This window comes from Microtus oregoni, unplaced genomic scaffold (genome assembly GCF_018167655.1).
Source record: "Microtus oregoni isolate MIOR12 unplaced genomic scaffold, Mior012 000001F_ref0000356, whole genome shotgun sequence".
NCBI classification, from domain to species: Eukaryota; Metazoa; Chordata; class Mammalia; order Rodentia; family Cricetidae; genus Microtus; species Microtus oregoni.
In genome coordinates, this window is record NW_024543060.1 from 83,436,322 (window position 1) to 83,458,010 (window position 21,689).

A 21,689-nucleotide genomic window follows, 5' to 3' on the forward strand; every position below is an offset into this window, starting at 1 on the left:
AGAATAACACTTTGTATTTATGAAATATGGTCAATTGTCATTAAATAAAGCGTAATTTATAATGTTAAGCCCCAGTTTTTATATCAGTCAAAGGTATTTCACAAACCACAGCCATCTTTTTAGGCTGCACCTAATAGCTAAAGAAATGAATTCTAGTACAAGATATTAGTTCTTTCTTTCTTTTCTTCCTTTTTTTATTTTTATTTTTTTTATTTTTATTTTTTTTAGACAGGGTCTCACTAGGTAGCCTTGGGTAGCCTGGAATTCATTATGTAAATCAGATTTGCCTTGAACTCACAGAGATCAGTCTGCCTCTGCCTTCAGAGTGTTAGGATTAAGGACTAAAGATACATGCTACCACAGACAGCTAAAATGTTGTCTAGTCTAGATTAGTTGAGAACATTTTTCATCAATCTTTCATTCTCTGTAGATTCCCATTAATAAAGCAACATTTGTTCTAATCTAGTTCACAGAAATAGAAAAAGAGTAAAATGATGGAATATTCTTGTCACTAAAAGGAAAAAATCAAGACTGTCAGTGTCTTACACAAAGCTCTGCAGAGAAGTGTTCTAATCAGAAAGTAGAGTCAAATGCGATGCGCACACCTGTAATCTGAGCACTTTGGAAGCAAAGCAGAAGGAGCAGGAGTTTCAAGTCATCCTCAGCTACACAGTGCATTTAAGACCAGCATTGGCTACATGAGACCCTGCCTCGAAATAAATAAATAAATAAATAAAAATTGCTAGCAGTAGACTAACATGATAAAAAGTCTAAAGCTAATGTAAAGCCTGATATAACATGAAAACCTGGTGATCCTAGAATTAATATATGATTATCAATCAACTATCACCAACAGTGGTAAAGATGCTGCTGTAGGCCCAGGCTACCTGTGTTTGGGGTTACAGTTCGGGAGTGAAGAGTAAAATCGACATACTCGGTTCTAACTTTAATTTTCCACAGTAGAATACAATAGAGTTATTTAATAACACTAAACAGCATTTAATTAAATTTTTTGAACAATGACCAAAAAAGGGATATCTATTACAGTGGGTATCATCAAAAACATTTAAGAAGCATCCTTACAGATTAACTGTTAGAGGAAGCTAGAATAAGAAAAATTATTTTCCATTGGATCCATACTATGTACCAAATATTTACCCTGCACAATCTAATTTAAAACTCGTGCCCATTTATTTATAGTGTTACTACCCCTATTTTATAGAACAGGAAACTAAAAAAAATTCTAAATTAATTTCCTGAGGTCACAAATGACTAAGATATCTATAAATCTGTTGGACATTTACCATGTTTCCAAAATATTATACTATCTCCTGAACTCGATGACCTAACCCTTTAAACAAGCCCTTTATCTCTAACTTCACAATGACCTGATTCAACAGGTATTCATTATTGAGTGTAATAATAGTAGTTCTATGGAAGATGCAAATTGTAAAATACTGTTCCAATCCCCCCCCCAAAAAAAAAAGAATCAAGGACATATGGAAAAGTATCTTTTCATGGAACTGAATCAATGATTAACCAAATGGCATTAAATTTATCACTGTATGGCTATCTAACTGCAAACTATATTAGCAAGTTAAAGGCTACAAAAACTCTGAGAAATGGTCTCATGGTTCTCTGAGAATTATTTGTCTAAGAGGTATATAAATTATTAGTAGCATTCAAAGTATTAAATTTTATTTTATTTTAGCATTAACCAATATACAAAAGAAGTCTCACTCAACTTTTAATCTCTGAAATTTTTGCACTCAAAAGTTCCTATGAATAATGAAGAAATAGGTCCCCACCCTCTGCACTCCCACATACACCCCACAAGAGTTCTGAGGCTGTCTTACTCGTAAAAACTACCAAAGGATGTCAATTCAAAAACCACTCCCAGCTCAACCAGCCCAACCCATCCTTCACTCTAAACTCTAAGAAGACCCCTCATGCAATCCATTTTGCAAGAGTATGTCATATACCAAAAATATTTAAATTCATTGAATAAAAGATGAATATCAGTGAAAACCTCATGAAGTTATTACATTTATACGATTACACTAATTTGACTGGAAGAAATAAATCACTGTGTCCAGTAAGTGCATGGCGAGTCTCAACGCTCCTCTATTTCAGTACAAAGGTTACACAGAAAGCCTACGAGGATGGCACTTGGGTGCACAGCTGCACGGTAGGAACTGGTGAGTGCACTCTGACTCTGAGGAGTCTATGTGACTAGAGTCTGTTTATGGAGATACAGGAATAACCGTCTTTTATTCATTCTATAAAAACTAAACTACCACATCCCCTGAAGAGACCACTGCTGTCTGTGAGTATGCTCGCTCAAGCAGTGCACTGCTCTCTTTACAATAGCTAACCACAACTATCACTTCGCTTTTGGAGACAGTGTCCTTGCCACACCATAAACAATAAAGATTAATAAAGAAAGCTGCCCCATTATGCTCTCCCACCAGCACTCAGTTAAGGTCACCTGCACTATTATAACAGGGAAAACTATCAGCTACACGCTAACCCAAACATCCAGCCAGCACTATATAGGGCAGTTCTGGGTCTGTACATCTAGAAACCATATCCCTACTTACTGCATTCCACAAGTAGTAAATCTAAGGCCTGACTCATTTCCTATGTATAAATGCTTCATAGAAAAAGTCATACTTCGTCATACTTCATAGGTTTACATAGTACCAAGTTTCATTCTTTTATAAGATTTGTGAAAGAACTAAAAAGTTATGCTTTTTTGCTTTTTAATACCAAATTTTAAAAAGAAACATATTAGCAAGCAAGATCATCAGAGAAATTCTTTCCAATCTAAATATAATTTCCCCTGATACTGCGCCCACCCAGCCTTACATATGCAGCAGGGCTACCCTACAGAGCAGTGATTCTCAACCTGTGGGCCATGACCCTTTGGGGGTCACACAACCCTTTCACAGGGGTCGCCTAAGAACACTGGAAAATGTAAATATTCACATTACAATTCAGAGCAGTAACAACAACTACAGTCATGAAGTAGCGATGACATAATGTTATGGGGGGGGGGCACAACATGAGGAACTGTGTAAAGGGTCTTAGCACTAGGAGGATGAGGACCACTGCTGCAGAGGAAGTTTCGACATGTCACCATGGTGAGGATGCGCATTGCATCACCTCCAATAAAGCGAAACAAAGATGAAACCAGTCTTAGATTCAGGTTCTAATGCTATTCAGACACAAAATGTTTCTATGCAAGAATCATTTTAACGTAAGTGCTTTAATAATTCATTAATAAAGCATGAATAGATAATTCTACAAATATTGAAATACCGCTTTATATTTCAAATTTCATGACAAAACGTATGTATACATATTAAGCATTCACAAGAAGATGGCTGGAAACAATAGAAGAAACCAAGCAGATGACCCAAGAGCCTCTTCCTTACTGATTCTTCTCAAGCATGCATAACTAAAACCATCCGCATTCCCTTATAGCATAGAAGGGAACCAACACCAAGGCAGGGGAATAAAGCGATATTGAGCAACCCAGAACCAAGGTGTCAAAGCAAAAGGTAAGGTCCCACAGTCACAGTGGAGTCACTAAGAAGCTCCTGTCCTCTTGCCTCGTGTCCAGTGTGAACTTCCTGGTAATGTTCCGACAAGTCAATAGCAGTTACACATCTTTTCATACACAATGGGCAGATGAAACCCTGTGAATAACAACTTCAGTTCGTCTTCAGCAAAACAAAACATGAGCATGCAAACTGCAAACATGTATAAGAAGAGATTAAACAATCGTTTTTTGGTATGGATCAGGGAGAGTTCACGGTGTAGCTGCAAAAGACGAGAGGAGTCTCTGAAACAGAACTTTAAAAGCTCGTGCCATCTTCACATTACAAATTTCCCCTGGACATTTGCTCAGTGTGGTACCCAGCTGGTTTGAGTCAAATACTCTGGCTTATGCATTTTAAATTGTTTTTGTTGAAGCACTTTGTCCATAGTTACCTGAACCCCAGTATTGAAAAGTTAGGTTTTATTTTAGATCAAGAAGTTCCAGCCAGTACAAAAATACTGTGATATTTTATGTGATATTCTCAACAAAGAAATTATGTTAATCAAAATGATTTTAGTCTTTATGTTCCACTCAGCAAAGATCACATCTTCCCCTATCAATAATCCCCAGTGCAGGATGCTTCTTTCTGATTCTTGGGCTAAGTCAGTCTGTGGTGGTTTGATGAGAAAGGATCCACAGGCTCATACACTTGAATGCTCAGTCACCAGAGAGTGGCACTATTTGGGAAGGATTAGAATTAGAGGTGTGGCCTTGTTGAAGGAAGTGTGCCACTGTGGTGGGCTCTAAGGTTTCAAAAGCCCATGCCAGCCACAGTCTCTTTCTGCCCATAGAGCAGGATGCAGCTCTCGGCTACTGCTCCAGTGTCTGCCTGTGTGCCACCACGCTGCCTGCCATAACAATGGACTGACACTCTGAAACTGTAGGCAAACCCCCAATTAAACACTTTCCTTGGTGAGAGCTGCCTTGGTCATGGTGTTTCTTCACAGCAACAGAACAGTGACTAAGACAAAAACTATCCCTAACAACACCACATTTTAAAATGAGGGCTATCTCACTGATTTAAAGTTTGAGGTTATGTCATACAATAGTGAAAGGATAAGAACATAAAGGAGTTGAGAATATGATGGACAAAGTAAAGAAAATACAGCAGTAGGAACAAAGGTTTGTAACTTTGTGTAAAAACAAATGCAGACCTGGAGCCCTGGGATGTAACTAGAGTATTAGGTCAGTGGGGGCATGCGTTGGAGGGGTATGACTTGTCTTTGGCACCGTCCTGTTACTCCGTCTTTGTCTTTCTCTCCACTTCTTGACACCATGAGATAATGACCTTTGCTCAGTAATGCTCTCTCTGATCAATGTTCTACTCAATACAAACTCAATAAAGAGTTAAACAATCATGGTCTGAGATCACTAAAGCTATAAGCCAAAAAGAAAGAAAAGAAAAAAAAATCTTCCTTGTGACCATTTGAACAAGAATGGTTCCCCATTGCCCCATTGGCTCATATATTTGAACACCAGGGAATGGCACTACTTGAGAGAAATTAGGAGGTGAGGTCTTGTGAAAGTAGGTGTGGCCTTGTTGAAAGAGGTGTGTCACTAGGCTTTGAAGTTTCAATGGCCCAAGTCAGCTCTCTCTCTCTCTCTCTCTCTCTCTCTCTCTCTCTCTGCTTCCCGTAGATCTGGATGTAAAGCTCTCAGCTACCATGACTACCTACACGCCACCATGTTCCCTACATGATGATAATAGACTAAAACCTCTGAAACTATAAGCAAGTTCTAATTAAATGCTTTCGTTTGTAAGAGTTGCCTTGATCATGGTGTCTGTTCACAGCAATAGAACACCAATGAAGACATTTCTCTTTTGTTGTTTAATTTCAGGTAATAAAAAGCTAACACAACATGTAAAGCACACATATCACCCAGTACAAAGGAACCCTTTGGTAAACATTATCTAGTTCCACCATCATTATTCTGTGTGTGTAAGTGTGCATGCATGCATGTGTACATGTGTGTGTTATGAGCATGAGTATATGCATGAGGGGGCATGTGTGGTATATTATGGGGAATACATACATGTATATGCAAGTACCTGTGGAAGTTAAAAGAGAATTTTTATTTTTATATTTTAAAACAGTTCTCTCACAAGCCTAGCACTCACATGCAGACTCAAACTACGCTGGCTCTCCAGCGTACTCCACAGACTGCCTGTCTTACCTCCCTACTGCTAGGATTACAAGCACACATCACTACCATTTAATTTAACATTCTGATGATGGAACTCAGTTCCAGTACTTTACCAGCTTAGCGATCTCTACAGATTTCATTATTCCTTTGTTTACATCCCTTAAAAACTAATTACCCAGAGGGTAAAAGCAAGAAACATGAATTTACCTTTGGTCAAGGAGTTACCTTCCAGACACCCACAGCCCAATGCTAGAACTGGGGAACAGCACTTATATAAGGGTGACTCCTGCCTGCTTCACTTTCTTCAGCCACTAAAGGTTTAAAGTGGGTTTTACTCTGCTCACAGCTGTCAGTGGCAAATGTCTCGCCCAGTCATCTAATCCTTCATTAAAACACATTACTGCGTGACTGTTGTGTTTGAGCTATTAGATGTGGTGCTGAAAACACAGTGTTGGAGAGTTGGCAAACTCTCCAACATCAAGAAACTTATAGACTTCTGGAGAAAGTTACCAAGAAAATTCTGTTGGACTTCACAAAAGCAGAAAACTCTCCTCACCTGCCTTCAGAACAAAGCCACAGGCTCAGCCCCTCCACTGTCACACCCTGATGCCACAAGGATCACACTGCACACAGGTGGCCCCTGTGCTCCCACTCTTTACACCACCAAGTTTATTTTCAAGACAGCAGCTACACGGACTGTTCTACAACAGGCATATGAGCCAATCTTACCATTTCCATGCTCAAGATTCCAGCAGCTTGGCTTCTCTACCTCCCAGAAACTCAACCACTCAGTGAGTATAACGTCCACAAGGCCTGCAAGAGGTGGGCCTCCCTGAGCCAATCTGTGCTCACTCAGTATTCTAGAGCTACACTACCGTCCTAGCTGGTCTACACCATGCCAGACATGCTCTTGGCGCTAAGAATTACCGTGTGTCCTTCATATCTAGGACATCACTTGCCTTATCCCTTGTCCTTGGCTCATTTCTTCACCTTCTTCAGTTCTAAGGCAAGCCACCACCTCCTTTTTCCACTGGAGGACTCCATAGTGAAAACTATATAAAACGACAGCTACACAAAAGATGTTCTACAGCTTCCTGCCTACTATATTTTTGTAGATAAATAAACACCAATTTATCTATCCTGGTACGTTTTTAGAAGATTACATAGCAAATACCAGGCCATCCAGGAGCAGAGTGAGGGCTGTATTCCCCCCCCCAAAAAAATAGTAAATCATTATCATAAACATATGTAAACATCTTGAAAAATTAACAAATAAAATCCAAAAACTGTTGGAGCTGCAGACCCCTGACCCCTTGACTTTCTTTGCTTGCTTTAGACCCTTCGCCTGCTGGAGTGAAGAGAGAAACACCTGTGCCTGCAGCTGCTCTGAGCACGAGACCTTGATAGCAGGGGAGAGGGTTCTGGCAGCTGAAAGATCCAGAGAGCTGGGCATGGCTAAGAATCCCTATCTAAGCTTCCCCTGAGCACAATAAACTTGGCATTCTTGTATCAAGGATGACCCGTGTCCCTGGCTCTCTCTCTGTGTCTCTGTCTATGTGTTTTTAAGTCTCCAGCTTAGTTCCCGGCTTGTGTACTGTCTTGTAGTGGCACGGGCCACCCGGCTTTTTACAAACAACGTATTAAAATAGTGATAACAACACAACATTGTCAAGTGAGATTACAAATACCCTAGGAATACAAGGGTATGCCAATACTATTTTCAATGTATGTACTTCATTGCAGAACAAAAGGAAAGAATCGCACCCACATGTCAGTACATGTGGAAAAAGCATCCTGCACAGGTGAGATCCATTCAAGGGAAAAAGGAAGGGAGGAGGGAGGGGCAGGCGGCAGGCAGCATATACAGTACTGTGAGATCTAGCAGAGTTGTGGCCAGCAGGTACCTTGCTTTGTTCCTGGACTTGGAAGATTAACCTAACATTTAGAGCTTTTACCTTAACATTTAAGTGATAATAAACATGGATTTTCTTTATCTCTTTTTTCTATAATGAACAAGTATCACTTTCTTCTTAAAATTAAAAATAGTAATACAACTAAGAAGGCTTCATAATTGAAATTAAGATCATTTACATTTTCACTAGTTTTTACTAAGCTAAGAAAAATAATATAAAATTTAACAGATCATAAATGAAAACAGAAAATATTGTAAAAAATGTGATACATAATCTAACCCAGTTTATGATGGTACACACATACACATTAAGTGTTAAGTTCTTTATTAAAAGACTAAAATATGCTTCATTAAATTGAGATGACAACATAAAAAGACAAACTAGTAATATTTCAATTTTCAATCTTAATAGACAGTTTTTCATTATTACAACCAAACATTAATATATTTGTATAAACATAACCCAAAAGTCACATTCTAATAATACAACTTATGAGAATTTTCCCTATGAACATAATTTAAGTTTTCAATCATTACTATAAGTATTTGCTTATTTTTCCTTAAATAACAGTGAATCTTATTCTCTATTATATTTCCATACCTCTGAGGAACTTTCATTGTTGACATCTATAGGAGTTGCTGATGAATCTAAATCGGAGCCTTGAGAGCCAACTCTCCCAGGAGTCTGAAACAGGAAAAAAAAATCAAAGTATGTGTGAATACATTCATAAGCTGTACAACAAAATAAAGAATGTCAAACAAGGAAATTAAGTGTCTTCATAACAGGCCGCAGTGGCAACGGCATCCCTTCTGGGGACTGACCTTCATTCTGTGCCTAGCAGGGTCTCTATGCAGGTTCAATTCTCATTCTCTTAAATAAAGCTTCTAAATACAATGTTTCATAACCTTCAATCCACTTTCATAAAACATATTTAATCACAATGATATCTCTAAGACAGGTAAGACATCTTGTCTCTGGAGAGAAACTATCTCAAGTGACTAAATGACTTGCCTGTGACACTTGCTTTTCATGGTTAACAACCAGTACCAAGACTACAGTGGCAAACAGAAGAAAACAGAAGCACAACAGAAATGCTGTCTTCTGATTCCTCCAGCACTGCTCTCTTTACTGTATAACCTGTCAGTACAGGCGTGGAGGGAAACCACCCAGACCGTCTGCCCACCCATTCCACCGTCCACCACCAGGCCCACCAGTGCACAAGTGCACAAGTTCAATGTCTTTTCAGCTCCCAACATTGCTTATTAATACCTACGTGTTAGAGTAAATTAATGTGAAATCTAGTGAAACACTAAAAAGAGATTCAAAGGACAACAACTAACTCAATCATTGTCCTCAAATACATGTATGTGAGGCACAGAGGCTAAAAGACCTGCCGAGGACATATGACTAATAAATAGAGGGAAAGGGTTTCATTGGAATTATGTGGCTCTAAGTCCCTGTTCAATATTGCTTCTCTGTTAAAAGTCAGTGCAGAAATGTACAAGTACCCAAGACTGAGAACAACTCATACAACTCTGCTTCAACACACAAAAATACTTTTATACTTTAAAATATACTTAAAATAAGACAAATCAGACAGTTCACATTTCTTTTTCTTACCTTACTTATGTACTGAACATAATAGTATATATTTTATCTAAATACTAAATCAAAAATGAAGTCCTGCTTATCTGAATTCACCAGTTAAAACACTAAAATTATATTAGAAAACATAAAATAGCTGAAATCACAGCACACAAGAGGCTGAGGCAGGGAGGGTTACTGCAAGTTACAGTTATATATTGAGATCCACTTCAAGTGCACGAGCATGTGTACGGGTGTGTGTGTGTGCACGCGCGCGTGCATGCATGTGTGTGTGTGTGTGTGTGTGTGTAGCATGAGTTCTAATAGAGTCATATATACGGGAAAATGCTGGGAGATCGGAGAGATGAAGGAGCAAAACCACAGACACCAAAGAGACTGAGTCCCTGTCTCCTTCCACTTCAAATCTCTTCCTCTCTCCACCTGGCCACATCTCTTCCTGTCTGTCTTTCAGCTCTCTAGACCTCTATGGTTAACTAGTGGCTAGCTCTGCCCTCTGATCTTCAGGCAAGCTGTATCTGTACAAATAAGATATCACCGTGTGTGTGTGTATGCATATATATAGTTCCTTTATAAATCAATACATATATGCTTTATAACAATATATATAATAAAAACATTAAAAAGAAATATTTCAAAGTGCAAATAATGATTACTATAGCAAGACACAATTACTGGGGGGTTGGGTTTTAGTTTACTTCAGTTTTTGCTATTGCTATTCTGTTTCTCACAACCTTAATCATATTTTCATTATTTTTATATTTAAAATATTTATGCTGATCAAGTAAAAATATTTAGGCTGACCAAGTAGTCCACATTTCCTTTTATTTCCTCATTTATATACTGTACACATTTATTTATAGTTTTTGCTCTTATATAAACTGGGAAGTTATCCAAACTTCTGTCCCTGACCCTAAGTCAAGGGTTCCCACAACCGTCTGGTTCAGTAACTTGTTGTAAAGGCTCAAAGAGTCCAGAGAAACATTTCACTATAAAGATTACAAATGAAAAGCCAGATGAAGAGGGGTTTAAGACTGGATCTGGAAGGGTCCTGAGCAAAGGCTCCTGTCCCAGTGGCATTTGGAACAATCCTCCTTACCAAGTAATGGAAGCATTGAGTAACTCCAGACTTCCAAATTTAAGATTTTTATGGAAGTTCCTATATTTAAGCGTGATTGATTAAATCAGTGCCATTGTTGATTAACTCAGCCTCTAACCCCTGTTCATCTTGAGGTTAAGTTCACAGTTCCAAATTAGAAGCTTTGGTTAGCTCCTCTGGCAGCTGAAGCAAAGAATTATGGGTGTTTTCTTTAGTTGCAGCAAGAGATCCTCAGGACAAACTACCCACTCTAGCCTACCCCTTGTGTACTGTGTCACTGCACAGTGGGCGCACTAACCAGTGATAGGAGGGGGGGGGATAATGATCTTTGTTCTTGTATAATGTGTCACTGCACAGTGGGCACACTAACCAGTGATGGGGGGGGGGGATAATGATCTTTGTTCTTGTATAATGTGTCACTGCACAGTGGGCACACTAACCAGTGATGGGGGGGGGGATAATGATCTCTGTTCTTGAAATCTGCAAAACTGAAACTTATCTTGACTAGGTGGTAAGGGATCAGACTTGCCTCTCCTGGTTCATCTGCCAAGAGAAGTAATTAACTATCCCATGCAAACCATCCCTAAATCAGCGTCTCGGCTAAACTTGTAGCAAGGCTTTAGTAACAGGGGTCTAACAAGAGCCTGTCTTCCCCTTGAGCGGTTTCCACTCAAATTGCCTTCCTTTCCGCACCGTATTCTCACTTTACCTCCCAGCCTGTCTGTGTCCAGTAACAGAGCATCAATTATCACCCTTGCTAGACCTGATAAAAAGGCAGGACTGTCCCAAGTTCAAGGCCAGCTTGAGCTATTAGGCAAAACCTTGTTTTAAAATAAAAATTCAAAACAGAAGGGCAGGGTTTGAAGAAGTATCTTAGTGGTAGAGCACTTGCCTGGCACAGGCAGGTTTAGGTTCAATCCCCAGTACACACACAGAGAGAGGGGAGAGGGAGAGGGAGAGAGTGTGTGTGTGTGTGTGTGTGTGTGTGTGTGTGTTTTCACCTCATTAAGGTGAACTAAAGGTGAAACTGAAAAGGGCTTCCTATAACCCAGGGAAGAAGCAAGTTACTGTCCCTCCTATTATAGGGACTCCCAAAGATTTTAATAGTCTGTGCCATACACTAGGACGGACTCAACCCTACATTTCTTACAAATAACATCACATTAGTAACTGCAATTAGGAAACAAAAACATTTACACTATTCAAATAAATAACAAGTGATTACAATACGCAGAATACCCTAGACTGTTAGTAATATACAATTGGCTGGTATTACTAAAAACTAAGCTAATGTAGCATTAATCTCTACAAGACTGCTATCAGTGAAACACAAGCTTGAAACACAAAGGCAAGCCAGCAAACATAACACAACACTTTTTAGCCAAAAAGAAACACGGCTGTTATCATTGCCTGCTGTAGAAACACCTAAAAGGTGACAACTGCCCTGAAAAGTTAAGGCAGAGGTTTTCTTTGAAACAACCTGTTGATCGGCTTCAGCTTAGCTGTTTACTGCATGTTTACAACTGTTTATAATCTGGGCTAGGGACATCACTCAATGGTCAGTGCTTGCTTAAGCATGTTCCAGATCCCAACACTGCAAAATACATACACACATAATCTCCATGTCAGAATCATACTAGCACCACTATGAGAAAGTTGTCGGAATCAAAATGAAGTCACTTATATCAACCCTAAGAAAAATAAAGCTGTGAGATTATTAAAGAAGAATTCTCCCACACCCTGTAATAATTATCAAGACAGGGTGTGACTAGAACCACAACCTTGCACAAAGATTAGCACAACTTTACACAAACAAACAAACACAAAATACTCCTGCAAAAACATCTGCCCGGCAACTTAGACTGAAATCACCCTTGGGATTAATCTTTGTAGCCATAAATTCTTATTTCAAAATATCTTATGTAATATTTGTTATGATTTCAGCCACAATATGGCCGACACTTCCAGCTTCCAGGCCACGCATGTGTGGACAAGGCCTCAGGCATGACCCACGTGCAGCATGGTTGCATCACCTATGTATGATGTTACAGTGTGAGCCCTTGGGCGCATGCGTGAGCTCCATCATCTGCGTATGACACAGCCTCGTCATGGCCCTGTGCACATGCACTAGGCAACCTTTAAAAGCTGGAGGCACCATCTTCAGCTCGCTCCCCCAGCCCCGCACACCAACCTCACCAGGCCTGTACACCACCCCCATAAACTACTAAGTGGGTTTGTTGCGTGTTCTGCGTTTCCTTCTCACTCCCGCCAGGTAATTTCAATAGTCCCAATGCCTTTGCCTTTAAAATGCTCCGTCTGTCTCAACCTCTTCAAGTGTATTATAGCTTACTACAGCACATGTATTCCCACCACAATGGGAATCTACTCCCACAGAAAAGATAAGGATTCTGTGGAGACTCTTTCTCTGCCTGCTGTGTAGGTTGACAGTTATCATAAAAAATATGAAGAAACCAACAGCATCAGCTTCCAAACATAACTGAAAATGTTCAACTAATAACAGGGAGTTAGCAGAAACAAAGCAAACATCTAGTTATATGACACACAAATATTCTATATACGATTACGGAAGCTTTCCCAGATCTCCCATGGTACCCTAACTCTGCATGTGACTCTGGAGAAGAGCACGCAGAGAAAAGCAAGCTCTTCGGTGTGAAATTCTTCTCAAGTCGCTTTCACAGTCTAATTGGTAGAAACAGACAGAGCTGCCTGGATAAAGAACTGCCTGGGGAAATCTCCCCTTCTTTGAAAGCAATGAAACTGACTGAGATGGTAACTACAACAGTGTTTATCATGAAGAAAAGATGAGTTAGCAACTCACAGCCCATATCGTCTGAAAGAACAAGGAAACTGGCAAAAGAGAGAGAGAGAGAGAGAGAGAGAGAGAGAGAGACTAACCTCACAGAAAATGGTAAGTATGCTAAAAATAAGTTTTCAATTTTGAAAACAAGTTCTTTGAAAAACACACGATCATCTATTGCTGAGGTCTAAATGGATAAGCTGAGAATTTGTATGTTGACACTTATGATGGGGTTAAAAGTCAGGACCTTCAGAGGCTGACCAAGCCATGACGGTGGTCTTATGGATGAACTGGTAACCTGAGCTGTAACAAATACCTGAGGTTGAGAGTTCCATAAAGACTAAACACTTGTATCTTGAAGCGATAAGCCTCTGCAATCAGAGCTGTGTGGGCACAAGGGTATACTAGGTGACACACCACGGCCAGATCTGTTTCTTCATTTTTACTTTTTATTTTATTTTTGTTTTCTTTGGGGAGAAGTTGCAAATGCAGAGGGTGATATGGAGGGATGGGGAGATGAGAGGAATTGGGGTACACGATGTGAAATTCATAAAGAATAAAAAGTTTAAAAAAGTTGCTGTGGTCATAGGTCCCTTCACACTAGAAACCCTAACTAAGACAACATTAAATACATTATCTGAGTATATCATGTAACCAGCATGATTCCCTTCCTATTTATTAAGAGCCAAAAGCCTGGCAAATGGTGTTAAGTAGAAGGCAGACTGTGAATAACACATACATGTAATGATGAGGTGAGCAGGCCTGCTTTTCGTCCCATCCGGCTCCCACATGGCTAGCTTTACACCCAAAATAACAACACACAAGTTGTATTCTTTTAAACACTGCTTGGCCCATTAGCTCTAGCCTCTTACTGGCTAATTCTCACATCTCGATTAACCCATTTCTAATCATCTGTGTAGCACCAGATGTGGCTTACCGGAAAGGATCTTAACCTGCGTCCATCTTGGAGAGGAGAGCTATAGGGTCTGCCTGAGGCGTCTGCCCCACTGCCTTCTTCCTCCCAGCATTCTGTTCTATCTACTCCACCTATCTAAGTTCTGCCCTATCAGGCCAAGCAGTTTTCTTTATTAATTAACCAATGAAAGCAACACATAGACAGATGACCCTCCTCCATCACATACATGTGTCTTCATGACAAGAACAAAACAGTGAGCGGCACCGGTACATGTGAAGAGCATCGTCATCGCCCTTTTCGCTGTGCCAGACCCAAGAGTCAGAAATGCTGCTGCTCGGTCGGATGAACCAAATGTGACAGGTTTAACTGGGCCCTGGACTAGCAGGGGCCAGGTGGAAACAACCAACTCCCAAGCAGGTGCCTTAGGCAGACGAGGTAAAACAGCAACACATCTCTGCACATAATTAAACTAATACAACACATCTTTGGATAGCTAAACAAACATTCCACAACACAGATTTTTATGAACCAGGATTCACTGCAGCAGCATCACTGGAAATAGCTAAAAGGCAGAAGCAATAAAAGGTGGGTAAAGAAACAAAATACAGCCAATACTTTGAGAGATTATTATTCAGGCTTTATGTGGAAGGAAGCTCTGAAATATTCAACATGAAGCTAAAAGGCATCATGCTGCATGAAATGAGTCAGACACAGGGGACGAATATTACACGCCTGTGCTGACGTGGGACGACTCAGAACACTAGTCATTCATCAATGCCAGGACATGCAGTAATAGTGGAGCACTGGTTAGTGCTGGAGAAAGCAGGGAGGACTGGGAAGTTACTGTTTAATCAGGGCCAAGTTTCACATAAAGATGAAATAATAATTATTATACAACAATGTAAATTTAATTAATGTTACTGAGTCTTATATATAAAATAACAAAAGTACAAATTTTATAATATGTTATGCTTTTTAAATTGATTTTTCATTAATTTTATTTTGCTCTTTATAATTTTTTCCTTTATAAGTGTGTATAGCTGTTTGTGCCTGACTGGAAAGGCAAGGGCAGAGGACTCTAAATCGTGTGCACATGTGTGTATGTGTGTGCGTGTTAATGTCTGTGTACACCTGAGTGCAGAGACGGTAGAAGTCTTCAATCACTTTGTCTCCATCTTACTTTTTAAAGCATGTTCTCTCACTGAACCTGGAGCTCAACGATTCAACTAGACTGACTGGCCAATGAGCTCCAGGAATCAACTCTACCTCACCCCACCTCATGGAATTTTCTCCAAAACTGACCACATACTTTGACACAAGGCAAATCTCAAAACATACAAGAAAGTTGCAATAACTCCCTGAATCCTATCAGACCACCTTAAAGCTGGATTATCAACAACAGAAAGTTAAAAACTCATGGAAACTGAACAATCTCTACTAAATGAAAAATGGGTCAAGGAAGAAATAATGACAAGTTAAAAACTTTAGAATGTAATGAAAATGAATACACAACATACACAAACCTTTGGGAAGCAATGGAAGTGGTACTCGGAGGAGAGTTCAGAGCACTGAGTGCCACACCTGAAAGCTCAGGAAAAAGGAAGCACACCCAGGGGGTAGAGAGCAAGAAGTAAGCAACCCAGGGCTGTCTGTTTCTGTTTCAATAAAATACAACAATATAAAGAATCAATATCAATATAACAAAGAGTTGAGAGAATCAACAATATAGACAAGCCCTTATCCAAATCAACTAAAACATGGAGAGAAAATATTCCAATTAACAAATCAGAAACAAAAAGGATGACATGACAACAGACACCAAGGAATCTAGAGAATCACAAGTACATTCGTTAAAACCTATACTCCACCAAGAAAATCTAAAAGAGATGGATGATTTTCTTGATAGGTACTACTTAGAAAAGTTAAATCAAGATAATCAATGATTTAAATAGACCTATAACCCCTAGTAAAATATAAGCAGTCATTACAAGTCTCCCAACACCAAAAAGAGCCCAGGGTCAGATGGTTTTAGTGCAGAATTCTGTCAAATGTTCAAAGAAAAGTTAATGCCAATACTCCTCAATTATCCCACAAAATAGAAACAGAAGGAATATTTCTCAGTTCACCTTATGACACCATGGTTATACTGACACCCAAACCACATAAAGATACAACAAAGAAAGAGAATTACGGACCAATTTCGCTTATGAACACAGATTCAAAATTACTTACAAAAATGAATCCATGGACAATCAAAAAGATCATCTAACATGATCAAGTTGGCTTCATGCCAGAGATGCAGGGATGATTCAATATACAAAAATCAGCAAATATAACCCACCAAATAAACTGAAAGAAAAAACACATGATCATCTCATTAGATGCTGAAAAAGCCTTTGACAAAATCCAACACCCATTTATGATAAAAGTCCTGGAGAGATTAGGGACACAAGGGACATACCTAAATATAATAAAGGCAATTTAAAGCAAGCCTATTACCAACATAAAATTAAATGAAGAGAAGCTCAAAGCAATTCAACTAAAATCAGGGAACAAGGCAAAGTTTTCCATTCTCTCATAGCTATTCAATAGAGTATTTGAAGTTTTAGCTAGAGCAATAAGACAACTGAAGGGGATCAAGGAGATACAAACTCGAAAGGAAGAAGGCAAAGTACCTTCCTTTGCAGATGATATAATAGTATACACAAGTGATCCTAAAAGTTCCACCAGGGAACTCTTAAAGCTAATAAACACTTTCAGCAAAGTAGCTGGATACAAGATTAACTTTAAAAAATCAATAGCCCTCCTGCATACAAATGACAAATAGACTGAGAAAGAATCGGGGAAGCGTTAAACTCACAACAGCCTCAAATAATATAAAATATACTGGGGAAACTCTAACCAAGCAAGTTAAAGACCTATATGATAAAACCTTCAAGTCTTTTAGAAAGAAATGAAGATATCATAAGATGGAAAGATCACCCATGCTCATGGATTGGTAGAATTTGAACACAGTAAAAATGGCCATCCTACCAAAAGCAATCTACAGATTCAATGCAATCTCCATCAAAATCCAATACAAATCTTTACAGACCTTTAAAGGACAATTCTCAACTTCATATGGAAAAACAAACAAACAAAAGAAAGCTAGCTAAAAACAATCCTGATCAATGAAAGAACTGCTGGAGGTGTCACCATCCCTGATTTCAAACTACACAAGGCTATAGTAATAAACCCGCATGATACTGGTATAAGAACAAATTATCAATGGAATCTAATTGAAGACCCAGATGTAAATCCATACACATATGGACTCCTGATTTTTTTTTTTATAAAGAAACCAGAAACACACACCGGGAAAAAAAGAAAGTATCTGCAACAAATGTGCTAATAAAACTGGATGTTAGCGTATAGAAGACTGCAGATAGATCCATCACCCTGCACAAAACTCAAGACCAACTGGATCAATGATCTCTACATGAAATCACATACACTGAACCTAAAGAAAAGAAAGTAGAGAATTGCTTTGAACTCATTGGCACAGGAGAAGACTTTCTGAACAGAACACAGCACAAGATAGTAAGATTAACAACCAACAAATGGGACCTCATGAAACTGAGATGCTTCTGTAAGGCAAAGGATACCATCAATCAGACAAAGAGGCAGCCTAAAGAATGGGAAAGATTTTCAACTCCATATCAGATAGGAGACTAATATCCAAAATATACAAAGAATTCAAGAAACCAGATATCAAAAAACAAGTAATCCGATTAAAATGGAGTACAGATCTAAACAGGGAATTCTCAACAGAGGAATCTCAAATGGCCAAGAAACATGTAAAGAAATGTTCAACATCCTTAGCCAACAGGGACAAGGAAATCAAAATGACTCTGATTCCATCTTACATCTGTCAGACTGGCGAAGATCAGTAACACAGTGACTCTACATCCTGGAGAGGATGTAGAGCAAGGGAAATTCTCCTTCATTGCTGGTAGGAGTGCAGACTTTGACAGTCACTGGGAATCAATATGATGGCTCCTCAGCAAACTGGGAATTGATCTACCTCAAGATCCAGCTATACCACTCTTGGGTATATACCCAAAAGACTCTATAAGGATACTTGCTCAACTATGTTCATTGCAGCTTTATTCATAATAGCCAGAGCCTGAAAACAAGCTAAACAAACCTCAGCAGAAAAATGAATAAAGAAAACGTGGAGCATTATACAATGGAGTATTACTCAGTTCCTTAAAAAAATGACATCAAGAAATTGCAGGCAAATGGATGGAACTAGATAGAATCATTCTGGGTGAGGTAACTCAAACCCAAAAAGATAAATATGGTATATACTCACTTATAAGTGGATATTAGCTATTAAGTAAATGATAATCACACTATAATTCATATAATCTGATAGGTTAGGTAAAAAGAAGGGGTGGGGGTGGGGGAACACATGGATCTCCCTGGGAAGGGGAAACAGAACAGATTTTGTGGAAGGATGCAGGGGTAGAAATGGCAGCAGGAGAGACCAGGTGAGGGTCAGACTGAAGGAGGGGGAGAGTGCAGGGAGAGAAGGCTGGAACTGAGGGGCATGGTGTATGAGGGAGGGGTATTCTGGAAGCCTGGTGCAGTGGAAACCTCCTGGAATCTAAATGATCTGAAAACGGCTAGCCGCATCAGAACACAGACATCTATAGCGGTTTAGTCAAAGCTGCCCAAACGTGGGATCAACTACAACGCCCTTCATATTCACTGTTTCTAAACGAGAGAACATGGAGGAAGCAAAGGGGTGTTACTAAGGTGGTGGTGTGCACACCTTTAACCAGCACTCGGAGGCAGAGGCAGGCTGATCTCTGTGAGGCGAATCTCAAGAACAGCCACGACTACACAGACAAACTCAGTCTCGAAAAACAAAAATAAATAAATAAATAATTTTTTAAAAGAGGTCAGTATGAAAAGACTCCATACTGTATGATTCTGACTACATAATGCTTTGGACAAGGCAAAATCGATGGAGCCAGTTGAAGATTAGTGTTTGCTAAGAGCTAAGAACAAAGGAAGGGGCCTCTGGCCAGAGAAGCAGAGCAGCACCTACTCAACCATCTTCAGAGAAGCTCTGCCCTGCGGAGACCCACAGTCAGATCTTATACAGAAAGTGGGAGACTTTGGAACGGTCAGCCGGAAATAGGATGTACACCAGATCCCTCCCCTCGGGACTCAGTATTCTATTCTAAAACTACATGAGTTCTCTTTAAAATAGAGAAGTAAGTGATCAGCACTAAAAGGCTAGTATACCAATTCTTATCCAAAATTTAGTAATTAGAAGAAATTACTCATTTGTTCTGTCTTCCTGGGATACAGTGAAATCCAAGATAAACAAGCAGCTCTGTCGTTTGATAAAAGTCGTATCATTATTTGTTTGCTTGTTTGTTTGTTTTGAGGCAAGTCTCATGGAATAGTTCAGATTGTCCTTAAATGTATGACACTCCTGCCTTCGTGTCCTAAGTGTTAAAGATTTCTTTACAGAAAGTTTTCAACTGATATGTATAGAAGGAATGAAAACTCACTGCTATTTCGCTATGGTGAAATCAGTCTTTCTGACTCAAATGACATAAAAAAAAAAATCTGATTCTCTCCTTTCAATAATAAAGGGGGCTGGAGAGATGGCTCCGTGGTTAAGAGGGCTTCTCTTCAAGAGGGCTCACATGGCAGCTCACAACCATCTTTTAACTCCATTTGCAGGGCATCTGACACCTTCACAAATGCCACATACACATGCAGGCAAAATACTTATGTGTGTAAGTTTAAAAAGAAGCACTTTCATTAAATTCTTTAAATTCCACTATGTAGTTTATTTATATTTCTCGGCAGACATACTTAAAATACAAAGCCGAAGTGGTGTTAGATTCAGATCTCATTTGTGTTTTAATACCCTTGTAACTCTCGTATGCAGTGCTCTCTTATCAATTCAAAGCTGTCCATGCAGTTTTCTTCAGCTTACAATAGAACAGCCAATGAGACACAGAAGACTTCATATGTACTTTCATAGGCTGGTGTGTGTGTGTGTGTGCGCGCGCGAGTGCGCGTGCTTGTGTTTGTCTGTCTGTCAGAGCTTTCTTTCTGATAACTAGCAGGTTCAAGTTCTGAGGGCAAAGCAGCTAGAGAAAGCAGAGTGCTGATAAATGTTAATGTAGCAGCAGCAGCCACAAGAAGCACACAGGCACGTGTGCAAATTCCCCCTCTCTCTCTCTCTCTCTCTCTCTCTCTCTCCCTCCCTCCCTCCCTCCTCCTCCTCCTCCTCCTTCCCCCCCCCCTCTCTCTCTTCTCTAGATGAAGAAAGCAGGGAAGCAACTGGCAGCCTGCAAGTCACTAGACAAGAACAGTCTAAAACTTTCTAACAGTTTCTCTACCTCTGCAGAGACAAAACTCACAGTGACTGATTATGAATGCTTAGCAACTCTGGGCCAACTCAGGGTTCTTTCCCTCCCCCATCAGGTTTGACAACTCTTCCCTGCTGGGTCCTACTTTTCCACATTTGCATACCCACATTCAAGCCAACAAGGCCTGGATAGCACCCTGGTAATGCCATAAATTTGGACCTTCCAGAGCTAGAGCCAGAACTGCTACGGGGGCCAATAGAGGAAAAGAAGGAAGGGAAACCAAGCTCTCTTGGCTGCAGCCACGAGCTCCACCCTACAGGGTCCTCCCTTCTTTGGAAGAAGCAGAGTCCACTTCCCACCAGGCCTGCTCATAGAGAACGACAACTGCCTTAAAGTCTGGCCTGGGGCAGACTTGTTGGAGGATGCCAGTGCCTAAATTAGGGAGCTTCCCCCAGTGGGAGGGTCAGAGGCCCCATTACTACTTCAGCCTCCAAGTATCTGTGCTCACTGGGTTGCAGAAATCAATTCTCTAGTGAGAGTATAACCAAACACATACACACAAAAGTACTTTGAGTCCTGTCTGCTATTCAGTTCCATAATAATAAACTCACATATGAACAAGCATGTTATTTGCAAAGTTATTTATAACCAGAAAACTGGGAGTGAATTAAGTGTTCTTTGATAATCTATACCAGTGGTTCCCAATCTGTGGGTCACAACCCCTTTGGGGCTCCATGACCCTTTCACAGTAGTAGCCTGAGACCATGAGAAAACACAAATATTTGCATTGATTCATGACAATAACAGAATTACAGTTATAAAGTAGCAACAAAAGTAATTTTATGGCTGGGGATCACCATAACATAAAGAATTGTACTAAAGTGTCACCACACTGGGAAGGATGAGAACCAATGATGGCTACAATATAATATCATTATTAAAATAAAACAGTACCACTATTAGTGAAAGAATTGACACTGAAAGAGCTTCAAACAAGTGGGGAAAATGAAAATCTCGTATACAACAACATGATTGTGTTTATATAATATTACTGGATAACTAGCAATAGCAATCATGGAAAATATGCAAGACATTAGCAAAGACTTAGCAATGACCCGCACTTCCCTGGATTTCAGCATCAAGTGTCGCATGTCTATAAGCTTAAGTCCTTTAGTTTCTATTCTAATTTTCCCTTTAGAAACTAACCTTCTT

At 39.6% G+C, this 21,689-nt stretch overlaps 1 protein-coding gene across 2 annotated transcripts in view; it reads right to left on the reverse strand.

The window, feature by feature from the left end:
- The window catches only part of Eea1 (early endosome antigen 1), a 94,322-nt gene that overhangs the window by 60,406 nt on the left and 12,227 nt on the right, over positions 1 to 21,689 (reverse strand). Inside the window, exons 2-3 of one of the 2 annotated variants that reach the window (XM_041666936.1) lie at positions 8,263 to 8,346; positions 3,615 to 3,701 (exon numbers count right to left, since the gene is read on the reverse strand). In XM_041666936.1, the coding sequence (XP_041522870.1) occupies positions 3,615 to 3,701; positions 8,263 to 8,346 (171 nt within the window). The remainder of the gene's footprint in view (positions 1 to 3,614; positions 3,702 to 8,262; positions 8,347 to 21,689) is intronic. The other variant, XM_041666942.1, reaches the window with a different exon arrangement.